Source organism: Suncus etruscus, chromosome 1 (genome assembly GCF_024139225.1).
Source record: "Suncus etruscus isolate mSunEtr1 chromosome 1, mSunEtr1.pri.cur, whole genome shotgun sequence".
In the NCBI taxonomy this organism is placed as follows: Eukaryota; Metazoa; Chordata; class Mammalia; order Eulipotyphla; family Soricidae; genus Suncus; species Suncus etruscus.
In genome coordinates, this window is record NC_064848.1 from 11,367,453 (window position 1) to 11,383,559 (window position 16,107).

At 46.4% G+C, this 16,107-nt stretch overlaps 1 protein-coding gene across 1 annotated transcript in view; it reads left to right on the forward strand.

Moving 5' to 3' along the window:
- Window positions 1-829: 829 nt before the first annotated feature.
- Window positions 830-16,107, forward strand: part of ARIH1 (ariadne RBR E3 ubiquitin protein ligase 1) — an 85,565-nt gene continuing 70,287 nt past the window's right edge. The window contains 2 exon segments of the mRNA XM_049777865.1: window positions 830-1,147; window positions 1,149-1,254. Of these exon segments, the coding sequence (XP_049633822.1) occupies window positions 861-1,147; window positions 1,149-1,254 (393 nt within the window). The 5' untranslated portion in view covers window positions 830-860.

A 16,107-nucleotide genomic window follows, 5' to 3' on the forward strand; every position in this document is an offset into this window, starting at 1 on the left:
CACACACGTCACCCCACATTAGAGGGTCCCCCAGACATACCACACATACATTGGTCGGCTCCCCAGAAAGCAAACTTCCCCAGCACAAACACACAGACACACAGACACACAGACACACAGACACACACACACACACACACACACACACACACACACACACACACACACACGCACACACGCACGCACGCACGCGCGCGCCGGGAAGAGAGCGCGCATGCGCATGCGCGCGCGTGCTCGGCTCGGCTCGGCTCGGTTCAGCTGAGACCAACCTAGCGCGCTTCCCGACCCGTGGGGAGAGGGAGGGGGAGGGGGAGGGGGAGGGGGCGGGGGCGGAGTCCGCCGCTCGCCCTTCCTTCCGTCCTCTTTCGCTCCCTCCCCCGGGGTCTCCCCGCGGCCCGCGCAGGGGCGGCGTCGGGGCGGGGCCCGGCGGCGGCGGCGAGGGCGAGGGCGAGGGCGAGTGACGTCACGACGCAGCGCGACGCAGCGCGACGCGGTGACGCACGCCCCTTTGTTGGCTCAGGAGCGGCAGCAGCGGCCGTGGCGGAGGCGCCGGGGACTGGGGTGGTCTCCGAGGCCCGGGAGGCGAGGAGAGGAGCGGAGACGAGCGGAGCCGCCGCGTCCGACTGAGGCGGGCGGCCAGCGGGCCATCTCGCGCCGTCGCGCCGCGCCTTGCGCCTTCCGCCTTCCGCCTTCCGCCGCCCTCCCCGCCGCCGCCGCCGCCGCCGCCGCCAACCGTCAACCGCCGCGCCCGGGGAGGAGGAGCCGCCGCCGCCGCCGCCGCCGCGCCAGGCCCGCCAGCCAGCAGCGCTCCTCGGGGGCCGGGCCGCGCCTCGGCGTCCCGCACCCGCCTCGCGCGCACCATGGACTCGGACGAGGGCTACAACTACGAGTTCGACGAGGACGAGGAGTGCAGCGAGGAGGACAGCGGCGCCGAGGAGGAGGACGACGACGACGACGAGCCCGACGATGACACCCTGGACCTGGGCGAGGTGGAGCTGGTGCAGCCCGGGCTGGGCGTGGGCGTGGGCGTCGGCGGCGAGCGGACGGACTGCTGTGCGGGGAGACGGGCGGCGGCGTGGGCGGCGTGGGCGGGCGGCGGCGGCAGCGCGCTAGGGCCCGGCGGAGGCGGCGTGGGCGCGGCGGCGTCGGCCCGGCCACGAGCAGGAGGACGACTACCGCTACGAGGTGCTCACGGCCGAGCAGATCCTGCAGCACATGGTGGAATGCATCCGGGAGGTCAACGAGGTCATCCAGGTGAGGGGCCCCAGGTCCTCCAGGCCCAGGCCCCGACGCACATGCAAACCCGAACCCACACCCGGGCCTAGATCTGGGCCCAGGCCCAGGCCCGGGCCTGGTGCGCAGCCCCCGCGGGGTGTCGGACAGGCCGAGCGCTGCTTTCCCGAGGCCTGACATGCCCTGCAGGCCTTGCTGGCCGGATGGGACGGACTCGTCTCGCTCGCACCGGGCGATCCCGGCCCCAAACCCGGGCCTGTCGGAAAGGTGTCGCGACGGGAGCCGGGCAAGGTGCTGGCTCTCTCTCGAGTGGTGCTTTTCCGAGTCCTGCCATGCAGGAGCCGGCTGCACGGGATTGACCCGTCTTGCACCGGGCGATCCCGGCCCAAACCCGGGCCGGGCAAGTTGCTGGCTCTCCCAGTGGTGCCTTTCCAAGTCCTGCCCTGCAGGCCGGCTGCATGGCATTGAGCCCTCTTGCACAAGGCGATCCCGGCCCAAACCCGGGCCTGTGCGTGCGGGGCCTCCTTGCTCCGTGGCCGCCGCCGCCGCTGCTGCTGCTGCCGGGCAGGATTGCAGGGTGTCGGAAAGATGTCGCGACGAGAGCCCGGACAGGGGCTGCTGGCTCTCTTGAGTGCTGCTTTTTCCGAGTCTTGCCTTGCAGGCCTGCTGGCCGGATGGGACGGACTCGTCTCGCACCGGGCGATCCCGGCCCAAACCCGGGCCTGGTGCGCAGCCCAGTGCGCGCTGTCGGAAAGGTATCGCGACGCTGGACCTGGCCGCCTAGCCAGGCCAAAGGGCTCTCGAAGTGTAGTGCTTTTCCGAGTCCTGCCTTGCAGGCCGGCTGGCTGGATATGGGACTGACTCGTCTTGCACAAGGCGATCCCGGCCCAAACCCCGGTCTAGCGTCTGTGTGTCCTTCCTGCGCCCGGGGAACGCCTTGCACGGACCCCCGGGGTTGCGGGCCCTCCTAGGGGCTTGCTCCGCTTCTCTCCAGCCGAGCCTCCCTCCCTACCTCCCTCCCTCCCTCCAACTTGGGAGAAGCGTAGCAGCCCTTTGGGGTAAGGGGTGAGTGAGTCAGGCCTCAGAGCAGCTAGCTTAGCTTGTTGGTCGGTTGGAGTACGGTTGCCCCAAGCGGGCCACACCGGCTACTAAAAGAAATGGATCTCCTTGGCAGGCTTGGGAGGGAGTGCTGTCGGTGGCCCCGGGTGGTGGTGGGGGAAGGGAGCGACTTCTCGGAAGAGGTGTTGATGGGCCGCCTCTGCTGCCCACGGCGAGGCTTCTGCTGGAATCTCTTGACGTCTTTGCTGGTCGCTTGGGACTCAGCTGCTCTGCTACGTCTTCCAGTGGTGCCAGAGGACTTATTTGAAGATGTTGGAATAGTTTGCAAGAGTGCAGTGCCATGTTTTTTGTTGTTGTTGTTGTTGTTTTTAAATGTAGAATGCGAACCCTGTCTGGCAGCTCCAACGACTACAGCAACTCGGACAAGACTCTATTGTGAATAAGAGAGCAGGGACTTTTCTTTTTCTATCCCCCCCCCCCCCCAATTCTTGGGTAATTTGTTTCGTGGTCAGCAAGTTAGGCTTGGTGTCAGTCACTCCAACTCTTTTAACCTAGTGGTTCCGGATTTCATTTCGGAAATCAAAGATTTTCATTTGCATGGGGTGGGGTGGAGTGGAGTGGAGTGGAGTGGGGTGGGAAAGGATGAGAAGTCTGGGGAACTATTGAGCAATATAATTGTAGTCTTGATTTAGTGCAATTTTTTGGAAGATTACACCATTTACCTGAGCGTAGCAAGCTACTATTTTACCTTCCTGTATGTCAGTTCTTTTTCTTCTCTTAAAATCGGTTGGCTAAATACTAATGAATTAATTACCGTTTAGTCATTGCTTATCGTCTTACTGTGTTGTCTAGTAAGCAGCACTGTATATTTAATATTGATCCATTTCTTTACGGTACCTACTTGAAATAATAGTTGAAAAAAATTGATACTGGTGTTTTTAAACTAAACTGGAGAATTCAAACCCTTCATAGGGATAATTCAGTCTGAGGAAATAAAAGTTGTGGACAGTAAACATTACTGCTCTTTCTGAATTTAGACACATGACCGTTTGGGTTCTTTGGTTACTAAACTGAGACATTTTATTTTGAGCAGGCAAAAACTTTTAAAACCTTGAATTGTTTATTTTCACGCGGACACAGGTTTTGAAGCCACACCTGGCTGTGCTCAGAGGTGACTACTACGACTGGCTTCTTGTTCAGGGATCACTTTTGTTGAGGCTCTGGGGATCATATAGAATACTGGGATAGAACCCAGCTAAACTGCGTGCAAAGGAAGCTTCCTTCCTTCCTTCCTTGTTATACTGTTGTTCCAAACCCTAGATTCTGAAGCCATGTATGTTTCTTGTTTATATCTCAAAATATCAGTGAAGATTAGGTTGTATTCCCTTTCTCAGAACAACCCCCCCCCCCCATATTATGTTCTACTGGCTATGTTAAAGGATGTTTATGTTGGTAGATTTTATGTGTTGGGGCCAGAGCAACAGTACAGTGCTAAGGGCATTTGCCTTATACACAGCCAGCTTGAGTTGGATCCCTGTTATCCCATATGGTTCTCTCAGCTTGACAGGATTAATTCCTGAGTGCAATGCAGGTGTGGCCTTTCCCCCGTCCTTACCTACCCCCCCCCCAAATTATACAGGTAGCACTTACATTGTAAGAAAAACAATAGTGCCTGACAACCAGAGAGATGACTCTAAAATTTGAGCTGTAGTTAGCTTTATAGATGTAGGTGCACTATACATACTCTTTACTAACAGAATCATTGTTTTAAGTGGAGAAACACAGGTGACAAAAATAGTGAATTTTTTTTTCCAAATTCTTATTATGTATCTTTAGAGCTGGTTTGAAGTAAGTCTGCTGTTGGTTTTTCCTTTTTTTTTTTTTTTTATAGAAATTAAACATAAGAATACCTTCACAAATAAGTCTTCCAAATGGTATATGTTATTTGCGTGTGTTTTTATTTACTGATTGGGACTTTGTGTTGGACAGGTGGAGCTCAGAGCTTAATGCATGGCCTGCTTCTGTGCTTAGCTAGCAAAGTTCTGGGGACCATATGCTGTGCTTGTGATCCAACCCAGATCATCAGGGATTTAAAACAAGTTGACCGCATGCAAGACAACTATTCCACTTGCTCTACTATCTCTCTAGCTTTTAATATTTCCTTAGAATAAATTGGGCTACTGAATCAAATAATATTTTATTTTCTAAGTATTTGCTAAGATCACCACAGGGCTTTCAGGACAGTAATACTAATGCTTGGCCATTAGTGGTTAGTTGGATAAAAATTTAGAAGATAAAGTTAATTTTCTTTCCATACTAATAAGATCAAAGTTTCAATATGTTTGAGTGCATTGGTATTTCTTTTATAAATTGCTTATTACAACCCACATTGGGACATTTCATGATTACAAGGCCTATGTTCCATATCTTGGGTTCTGGAGATTGAAGACCTCTGAGACACTGGACAAGTGCTTTACCACAAGTCACATTCCCAGTCCTTATATGAACTGTATAAATCTTTATCATTCATCTAGATTTAAAAAAAATTTATTTTTTTGGCCACACCTGGCGTTGCTCAGGGATTACTCCTGGCTGTCTGTCTGCTCAGAAATAGCTCCTGGCAGGCACGGGGGACCATATGGGACACCAGGATTCGAACCAATCACCTTTGGCCCTGGATTGGCTGCTTGCAAGGCAAACGCTGCCGTGCTATCTCTCCGGGCCCTAAACATTTTTTTTAAATTTAAACACCGTGGTTACAAGGTGGTTCATAATATAGTTTTTTTTCTCCACAGATAAAGTTCATGATTGAGTTAGTCTTGCAGTACAATGCACAGCCTTCACCAGTTCGAATTTCCTGGCCACCAATGTCCCGTTTCCACTTTCACCCTCCTTGATGCCCTCTTCCCCCAACAGCTTCTCTCCCCTCTCATTTTTTATTTAAAAAAACACCAAAACGGAAAACAACTAACGCTAGGGCCAGATATAGACAGCAGTAAGGCATTTGGCTTATACCTAATGCAGGTTCAGTCCTCTGCACAGTGGATGGTCCCTTTATTTCTGCCAGAAGTGATTCCCTAAGCACCAGGTATAAGCTTTGAGCACCTGAGTGTGCCCCCCCAAACAAATCAACCCCCAATCCATATAATGTTGGTTTAATGTGACAAGTTTATCAAGTTACAAAACTAGGGGCCTGAGAAATAGCACAGCGGTAGGGTGTTTGCCTTGGGCGCAGCGGATCCAGGACAGATAGTGGTTAGAATCCCGGCATCCCATGTGGCGCCCCGTGCCTGCCAGGAGCAACTTCTGAGTGCAGAGCCAGGAATAACCCCTGATCGACGCCGGATGTGACCCAAATACCAAAATAAAAAAAGCTACAAAACTAATAGTTTACTGTTTATGCTGAAATTAATAATTTCTGTAAACTATCTTTCTGTTTTATTAGTTATTAGTAAGCTTGCAATTTTAGGAGGAAAAGATTGAAATATGGAAAGCTTGCTGGCAGAGTGCTAGTTAGGACATTTGCCTTGCATGTGGCTAACCTGGGTTTGATGCTCTGAGCTGAGTGATTCGTAAGTGTAGAGCCTGGAATAACCCCTAAGCATCGCTGGGTGTGGCCCATTAATAAATAAATAGATTGCTGTTACTTTGAGTTTTTCTTGAAATTTGCATCCTTTTATTGGTGGTGGGGGAGTGTTTTTGGGCATCAACAGATTATCTGCAGGTGGATTAAGTCTGATTTCCTATAATTCTTGATTTGTGATTTAATAATAAATAAAGATATGTGTGTGGGACGGACACACACACACACACACACACACACACACAGAGCCATATCCATGGTCAGGGGACCACAGCTGGTAGTACAAGGGATTTAAATCAGGGACTGCACTGCAACTGCATGCAAGGCAAATAATTGGATCCCCATATTCTCTCCTCACCCCATGATGATGATGATGATGATGATGATTATTAAGATTTGGTTTGGAGCCACACCTGGTGATGTTCAGGAGTTTACTACTGGCTCTTGGTGGTGCTCAGGGGACCATTTGGGATGGTGAGGATCAAACCTGGGTGCATATCCTGGAAGGCAAACGCTCTACCCATGTATGCTCCAGCCCTAGATTGTGAGGGGGGGGGGGTTGGGCCACACCTGAAGTTAATCAAGGGTTACTCCTGGCAGGCTCAGGGGACCAACCATATGGGATGCTGGGGCTCTAACCTGGGTCCATCCTGGGTTGGCCATGTGGAAGGCAAACAGCTGTGCTATCACTCCAGCCCCTGATATTTTAATTTCGGTCTATACCAGTAATAGACAAGTGCTTAAATTGACACAACACAATCCCTGTATTGTGTGCTACACATTTGAGGAATGTATAAGCATGCTAATTTTTGTTCCTGCCATAATGTTTAGCAAATGCTGGTCCTTATGTGGATTTGCCAATTTTGTTAAAAGAGCAGAAGACATGATTCTTGGTTTTATTTCTTTTCCTCGTAGTTTCAAAACCTTTAGTTTTTTTGCTCCTCTTTTTTAAATATAGTAGTTAAAAATCTAGATTTTATGATACTGGTCTTTTTAGGTTAATTAGAATTTATCTAATCCGTTACAACCTCAACTACCTGCTTACTTTTTTTAAGTAATTGAATTTAGGGGCTGGGAGATTGAATAGAGAACTGGAGTTCACATTTTGTATATGGATATAGAGGCCCTGAATTTGATTCTCAGCACTAGGGTCCCCTGAACTCTGTCCCCTGAACACCTGAACTCTGTGTGCTTCTAATGAACGTCTGAGCACTGCTTGGGAAGTCTGTTATCTTCAAAAATTTTTTTAGTTCAAGAGGCCAGAAGGTAAGAAGGTAAGGTACTTCCTTTTGCAGATGGCTGACCTGGTTTATACCCCTGCATACCAATTGGAATCCCAAGTCCTGTCAGAAATAAGCCACGAGTACTACCAGATGTGTCCCCTCACCTCCACCCCCCAAAAAGAAAAACAAGAGATTCATCAGGCTGGATGAATCAACCTTGACGGTTGCCTGCTCAGTTTTCATTCCCGGCATCTTATATAGTTCCATGGCTGCTGGCAGAGTGCAGAGCTAGGAGTAATCCCTGGGCACTGCTAGATATGGCCGCCAGACAAACAAACGTATTAAAAGTATGAATATCAAGGTGAATAGAATTGACTAATGACCTTATCTTTAAGTAGGTGTGGGAGAGATGGAGATAGGTATTGATATTAGCTTGGTATGATTATTTTCTTCTGTTTTTGTTTTTTGAACCACATCTGGTGGCGCTGGCTCCACACTCAGTAAATTACTCCTGGCAGATTTGGGTGGACCATATGGGATGTCTGGGATTGTGCAAGGCAAATGCCCTACCCGCTGTGCTATTGTTCTGGCCCTGTTTAAGCATTTTCGGTAGTTTATTCCTCTTGACATTTTTATCCTTTCTCAGTTGATCTTGAACTGTAAATTTAAAATTTTTGTTAAACTAAGTTTTTAGTTTTCTTGTTGCTTATGTTGCAAAAGGCCTATGGATGATGAATTCTGGGGATGGGACCCAGCAGTTTGAACAAGGTGATGTTGAATCAAGCTAAAGTTTGAGAACCACTGACTTTTTGTTGTTGTTGTATTTTTGGGGTCACACCTGGTGGCGCTCAGGGATTACTCCTGGCTCTGTGCTCAGAATTTGCTCCTGGCAGGCTCCAGGGACCATATGGAATGCCAGATTTGAACCCGGGGTCTGTCCTGTGTTGGCCGAATGCAAAGGCAAACACCTTACCATCGTGCTATCTCTCTGGCCCCTGATCCAATGACTTTTAATAGCAGTGTTTCTACTAAAATACAGATAAACGACTAAGTTTTTGGTTATGTAGCAGATTCTATTGTTACTTTAAGCCATTTGTTTTAGTTTTGTTGGTTTTGGGGCTACTCCTGGTTCTGTGCTCACTTTTTTTCTCGTTTGTTTCTGGGGCACACCAGTGATGCTCAGAGTTTTACTCCTAACTCTGAGTTCAGGAATCACTGCTGGTGGACTTGGAATCTTACAGGATGCCAGGGGTCTAACTCAGGTCACCTGCATGCAAGGCAAGGCATGTGCTTTAACAAAACAGATGTTAAGTTTCCTTTTTTGGAGGTGAGTGGTTTTTGGGTCACACCCGGCAGTGCTCAGAGGTTACTCCTGGCTCTATGCTCAAAAATAGCTCCTGGCAGGTTTGGGGGACCATATGGGATGCCAAGATTCGAACCACCGTCCTTCTGCATGCAAGGCAAACACCCTACCTTCATGCTATCTCTCTGGCCCCAGATGTTAAGTTTCTTGCCTCTGCAAGAAATTGCCTCCTGCAATGTTTTGTTTTGTTTTATTAAGATTTAAATTATCTGCAGTAGCAACTTTCATCCATTATCCCTAGGTTTTTGCATGTATTTTTGCATGTTTTGTTTTTGTTCACACCCAGCATTAAAAGGTAGTAAACCTAAATGAGAAATGTTAAATATTGTAATGGGACATTACCCGTGACATTTTTCTCCTTTCCGTCATGTAAATGTTCAGAGCATTTTCTTCTTTTTTTTTTTTTTTTTGGTTTTTGGGCCACACCCGGCGGTGCTCAGGGGTTACTCCTGGCTGTCTGCTCAGAAATAGCTCCTGACAGGCCCGGGGGACCCTATGGGACACCGGGATTCGAACCAACCACCTTTGGTTCTGGATCGGCTGCTTGCAAGGCAAACGCCGCATCTCGCCGCTGTGCTATCTCTCCGGGCCCGAGCATTTTCTTCTTTATGCTCTGTTGTATTAAAATGAAGTATTACAAGTGGCCTGACATTTGATACATTTTGGCAAAAAGCAAAATAGATAATGATGTATTAGGTAACATTTCCTTATTAGACATTTGTTTAGACAATACTAAGAATAGCTCTGATCCCAGACACTTTTCCTCAAACTGACTTTGCTTTGAAACTGTCACACATTTAATTTAATTTTGTTTTGTTTTTGTTTCTGGACTACACTCAGCTGTGCTCGGGATTTACTGCTGACTCTGGGTTCAGAGATCTCTCCTCTGGCAGCCTTAGGGACCATATGGGGTCCTTGGAATCAAACTAGGGTTGGCTAAATGCATGGCAAGCACTTTACCCTTTTACTATACTTCCTTAATTTAAGTATCAACTGACTCCACTAACTTTTGGGGGGGATTTGGGTCACACCCGGTGACGCCCAGGGGTTTACTCCTGTCTATGCACTCAGAAATCGCTCCTGACTTAGGGATCATATGGGATTCCCCAGGGATCGAACCGCGTGCAGTCTGTCCTAGGTCAACTGCATGCAAGGCGCACACCCTACTGCTGCGCCTATTGCTCCAGCCCCCTCAATCACATTTTTATTTATTTTTTATTTTTTTGGTTTTTGGGTCACACCCGTCAGCACTCGGGTTACTCCTGGCTCTACTCGCAGAAATCACTCCTGGCAGGCTTGAGGGACATATGGGATGCCGGCATTCGAACCACTGTCCTTCTACATGCAAGGCAAATGCCTTACCTCCATGCTATCTCTCTTGTCCCCTCAATGACATGTCTTACAATGTTTTTAATTATTAATCCCCCTTTAATTTTTTTTGTTCTTTAAATTTTATTTTATTGAAACAATTGTGATCTACAGAGTCCTTCATAGTTGAATTTCAGATATACAGTGAATCAGGACCATTCCCACCACCCTTGTCAATTTCCTTCCACCAATGACCCAGAGTGCATCAGTACATCCTATCCTACCATCCTTTGCCCCCTGGCGTCCCAGTAGAATAGGCCCCTTTAAGTTTAGATGGTTAAAATTTAGGTCCCTTGATTCTATTTGTCGTTGACTTTGGCTTGGATATTTTAGTTCTGTCCTTAATTTTTCCTCCTTCAATGTGTCTGAGACCACTTGCCCTTGGCCCCCAGCCTTTCTTTATTCCTTTCTTCTTAGTTTATAGGAAAAGATATGGAAATATGTGGTAAAAACAAAGTAATCCATGTCCCAAGGTTCTATGATAAAAGGCAGGAGCCCCTATTTAAAATATAAGAAAGAAAGAAAAGAAAAAGTGTGTGTCTGTGTGTGGTCGATTTTTTTGTTTTGTTTTGCATATGACCAACTATAGGCTCTGGACATTCTAAGTTGTCTAACTCTAAATTCTTTCTTGTGGTGTTTGTTTTTGAGCTATACTTAGCAGTGCTCGGGACTTGGGCCCTGTCTTCAGGGATCATTCTTGGTGGACTTGGGAAACCATACAGGATGCCAGGGATTGAACCCAGGTCATCCACCTTACCACATTTAAGACAGAATGTTCTACCAATGTAATCTGCTCTGGGGCCCACTTTAAGGACCTGTCTGTCTGTTCTGTTCTGTCCTGTCTGTCTGTCTGTCCGTCCGACCGTCCGTCTATATCATTACTATCTATCTATCTTAGTCTAACTTCTATCTATCTATCTATCTATCTATTCTATCTATCTATCTATCTATATCTAGTCTTCTATATCTATCTCTAGGTTTTTGGGTCCACACAGGCTATCTATCTGTATCTAGGTTTTGGGTCACACCGGCAGTGCTCAGGGGTTACTCCTGGCTCTACACTCAGAAATTGCTCCTGGCAGGCTTGGGGGACCATATGGGATGCTGAGATTCGAACCACGGTCCTTCTGCATGCAAGGCAAACTGCCTAACCTCCATGCTATCTCTCCAGCCCCCCTTTTTTAAGGATTTTAAATACTTTTTTTTTTGGTACACTTGGTGATGCTCAGGGCTTACTTTTTTTTTTTTTTTAAGTTGTTTATTTTCTGGGTTTGGAGAGAGAGGCAACAGGTGGCATAGCATTTGCCTTGGCACACAGCTGATACAGGACAGATGGTGGTTCGAATATCACCAGGAGCGATTTCTGAGCACACAGCTAGGAAGAAATCTCTGGGTGTGACCCAGTTTACTCCTCCCCCAACCCCCCCCAAAATTGTTTTTCATCTTTTTTTTTTTAACCACATTTAATAATCATTTCTAAGCAGGGGCTGCCATCTGGGAATCCACAGCTAGAATGCCTTGCTTCTAGGTTTACTGAAGCCTACATAGTGTTTAATTCATAATTTTCAAAAAATAAATATTGTGTTGTATAAAAACTTATTATTCCCCCATCCCATTTTTAAAAAATTTTTATTGTGCCACAGAATTAACTTTAATTAACCCAAACAGTATTGTTTGCTTTTGTTGTCTTTTGGGGGAGGGGTGTTGTCACACCTGGCGGAGCTCAGGGGTTACTCCTAGCTCTGTGCTCAGAAATCGCTCCTGGCAGGCTCCGAAGATGACCTTATGGGATGCCTGGTCTGTTCTGGTTTGGACCCGTGCAAGGCAAATGCCCTACCACTGTGCAGTATCTCTCTGGCCCCTCAGGGTTACTCTTGACACTGCACTCAGGGATCACTTCCTGACAGTGCTGGGGGAAATTTATGAGGTGTTGGGGATTGAATCTTGGTCACTGCATGCAAAGCAAAACGAACTATTGCTCTGGTTCTTTCCTTCCTTTTTCCCTCTCCCTCCGTCCCTCCTTGTGGTGGTCTGTGGATACTCCCTTCTGACCCTGAACTCAAGATACCACTCCTAGGTGCTCCTGTTGGCTCCAGGAACCCATATGGGAATTACAGGGATTGAAACCTGGGTTGGTCATGTGCAAGACAGATGCCCTACTTTATGTACTATTGCTTCAATCCCTGCGTGCATATTTTTAGTAGGTATTAAATAACAATCCCTGATGTTTTATGATGGGCATTTCTTTTAGACTCCTTAGAAAGGCCCACATTTATTGTCTTTTTCAAAGCTTTCTTTTATTTGAGTTAACTCTTGTAGTTAATTTAAACTCTTAATAGTACCAAGTAAAAAGTAGCATTTTTTTCCTGTTAGAAGGACTTTATTATCCACCTACTTGACCACTCTTATTCTAAGTCTACGCCTGGTTGTGTAACATGGGATTCATGACTTCATTTTGATGCCATTACATTTGTTGTTTTGGTTTGGGGCACACCCAACAATGCTCAGGACATACTCCTGGTTCTCACTCAGGGTTCACTTATGTTGGTGCTGGGGATCTCTGTTGGATGCTGGGGCTCAGACTTGACTTAGCAGCATGCAAGGCAAATGCCCTTCCCATTGTACTAGCTTGTCTTGGCATTTACCATTTTAATGTACTTGACAAGTGTACTGGTGGTGCTAGAAGCATTTTAGCATAAATCAAATCTCTGGCATCGAACTAAATCAGTAACCATTATTTTTTTAATTTTGTTTTGTTTTAATTTTGGGATCGCAGCAGTGCTCAGGACTTAACTCCTGTCTCTGATCAGGCAGCCTGTGGGAGACCAAATGAAATGCTGATTATTGAACCCAGGTTGGCTGCTTGCAAATTGCTATCTGCTGTGCTATTGCTTTGGCCCTAGTCATTGTGTATTGACTGCCTTATCAGCAAAATAAAATACTGATTTCATTATTGTGTTGGATTGAGCAGTAAAATTTACTAGTTTCGTTATAACTTGTATATTTTTGTCTTTTTGTTTCATTTTGTTTTGTTTTTTTTTGGGTCACACCTGGCGGCGCTCAGGAGTTACTCTTGGCTGTGTGCTCAGAAGTCGCTCCTGGCAGGCTCAGGGACCATATAGGATGCTGAGATTCCTACCACCATCAGTCCTGAGTTGGCCACGTGCATGGCTAATGCCTTACCACTGTGCTATTGCTCAGACCACTTACCTTGTATTTAATATTGGCTCAGAGAGGTGTTTGCACAGAGAAAACACCTGTACATAGTGAACCATAATGGTTGTCTTGAAAAAGTTTTATGCAGTTTGATTAGTGAGCTGAATACAACTATTTGTTTGATAAAACATATTCACTTGAGAATAAGGGACTGATAAGTTGTTATGTTTAGACATATGGCAAGTAAAATATTATAACTCATTATTTGTACCCTGTCATTTCAACGTCTGCAGTATTTATTGCTGGTGTAATATTATACTTGTTTTGGGTTAGTTTTTTGGCCACACCTGACTGACTGGTTCACTGGGCTCCAAGTTTTCTGCTTAGGGATCACTCTGGGGACCAAACCCTAGTTGGTTGCATGTATGGCAAGTCCCCTAAGCACAGTAATAGTGCTCGTGCTCTCAAATTATTTTTTTTCAATCTCAAATGTTAAAAATTTATTTTTGAGGGTTTCACACCCGGCAGCTCTTGGGGTTACTCCCTGGCTCTACACATCAAAAATTAGCTTTTGGCAGGCTCAGGGGACTAAGTGTGGATGCCGGGATTTGAGCCACTGTCCTGCATGCAAGCAAACGCCCTACCACCATGCTATCGCTCTGGCCCCAAATGTTTTAAAATTTTTAAGTGAAAATTTGAACTTTAGAAAAGTTTATTTATTTTTATTTTTATTTTTTTTAGTTTTTGGGTCACACCTGGCAGTGCTCAGGGGTTACTCCTTGCTGTCTGCTCAGAAATAGCTCCTGGCAGGCACGGGGGACCATATGGGACACCGGGATTTGAACCAACCACCTTTGGTCTTGGATCAGCTGCTTGCAAGGCAAACGCTGCTGTGCTATCTCTCCGGGCCCTAGAAAAGTTATTTTAAGGGCCAGAGTGATAGCACAGCGGCTGCGGTGTCCCCAACCCCGCTAGGAGTGATTTCTGAGGTCAGAGCCAGTAGTAACCCTTGAGTGTCACTGGGTGTGGCCCAGTCCCCCCCCCCCCCAATCAAATTCCAACACTAAAGGATTCTTTTTAGGATTCTTAATATGAAAACTATTTTTCAAATGGATGGTTTTCTTTTTTTTTGTTTTTGTTTTTGTTTTTTGTTTTTGGGCCACACCCCAGTGGTGCTCAGGGGTTACTCCTGGCTGTCTGCTCAGAAATAGCTCCTGGCAGACACGGGGGGACCATGGGATTCAAACCAACCACCTTTGGTTCCTGGATCGGCTGCTTGCAAGGCAAACGCCGCTGTGCTATCTCTCCGGGCCCTGGGATGGTTTTCTTATGGGCCAACTTGTGATACTTTATTCATTGGTAAATGTTTTCAGTAAAAGATAAGTCAGGTTTAACAAGAGTATGAAAAGTTCTTTGCATTTTTTTCAGATTCTTTATTGCAGGCTTAGTTTTTATAGAAAACTTTTTGAGTTTTGGTATAAAATACCTAAAATTGGATGATAGATAGCATCAGCATGGTCCTTGGAAGCCATGTTTTCTTTATTTTTTTGAACAAAATAGGTATACACAGGAAGACTTAGTGAAGTACATAGTGAGAATCCAGCTGCTTGCAATAATTGACATATGAAAGTCCTTTCAAAGTGGAGAAAAAGGAGGAGGGGAGGGAGAGAGAGAAGTAGGAAGTAAGTAGTAATATTAATGGAGGAGGAGTTAAGGGTGCTTGCCTGGCATTGGATTGCCTACCTTGGATTGCTAGGTGCAACCCTGACGACATCCTCCTACCCCAACCATGAAGCCGCCCGTGGAATCCCAGCACTGTAGGGACCCAAGCAGCTTGGTTCATTGCATTGAACCACTGGTCCACTTCTCAGAAGATTTTGTCTGGAGAGAACTATTGGGGCTTCCTGAGAGTTTCCTTGAGAGATCTCTCCCCAAACAATCAGTGTAGATAGTTCACTATCCTCACTAATTTTTGGGGAGGCAAGGGGGCACACCTTGGCAGATCTCAGGACTTTTTAGGGATCCCTCCAAGAGGTTCCCTAAGGGAGACAGTATGTTGGGTGCCGGGATTGAACGAAGGTCTGCAACTTGTAAAATGACTTATATACTGTACTATCTCAACTCTTACTTAATTCTTGCTGTTTTAGAAAGTTTTATAAAAACATTTTTATATTAACATGAATTTTATTTTATTATTTTAAAATGAATTAATATTTTAAATTTTCTGTTATTTTATTTTGGAGGATTGAACTGGGGTCAGCCATATGCAAGGTAAGCCCCTTAATTCTCTAGTCTCTAAATTCTGTTTTAATTGAACAGGGTATATCTTAGTAGTTAGAAATCATAAAAATCATATGCTTGTGTGCTTGCTGCGTGTGCAGAGATAGTACAGGATACAGGAATTATGCTCTTGTCTTGCATGTGGCTGTGACCCTGCTTTGGTCTCTGGCAGTACCTGGTCTCCTGAGTACCAATGGTAGTGGACCCAAGCATAAAGCCAGGGGGATAGTCTTTACCAACTAGTATCTAGGTATGGGCTGTTGTGTTACTACTGATCCTACCCCTAATCAATTATTGTACCCCACCTTAGGGTGATACCTAATTCTTGTCAATAAAAGCAAGGGTCTGAGGAAGGCTGGGGCTCATTCTTCTTTTTCCACTGAGCTGCACTCCATCTTAGGAGCAGAAAGCTTTTGTGGTTTGAATTCCTTGCTTGAGCACTGGATTTCCTGAACCCATTCTTGTACTTTTTTACTGTGTGAATTATTTTCTGTGGATCTCTACAATTGGAATGTTCCCCTGACCTAATCGGACAGGAGAATGGGAGCTACCTTTCTTGTCTGGGAACTTGGTGGGAATCAAATCTTAACCAATCTCCTAGAGAACATGACACTTCATGGCCTACTTTTCTTATTCCCCTGCCAAAATTTTTTTAGTTTGGAAAGAAAAAAGGTTGTGAGACCCTTTTGAATGCAAATCATGTCTGTGATATTCTAGAATATATTTGCATCGTTCAAACTTGTTAATGTGAGGCCAGAGTTACAGTATAGTGGGTAAGGTGCTTTTCCATGCACATGGCTGGCCTTGGGTTCATTTCCTGGTATCCCATATGGTCTCCCAAA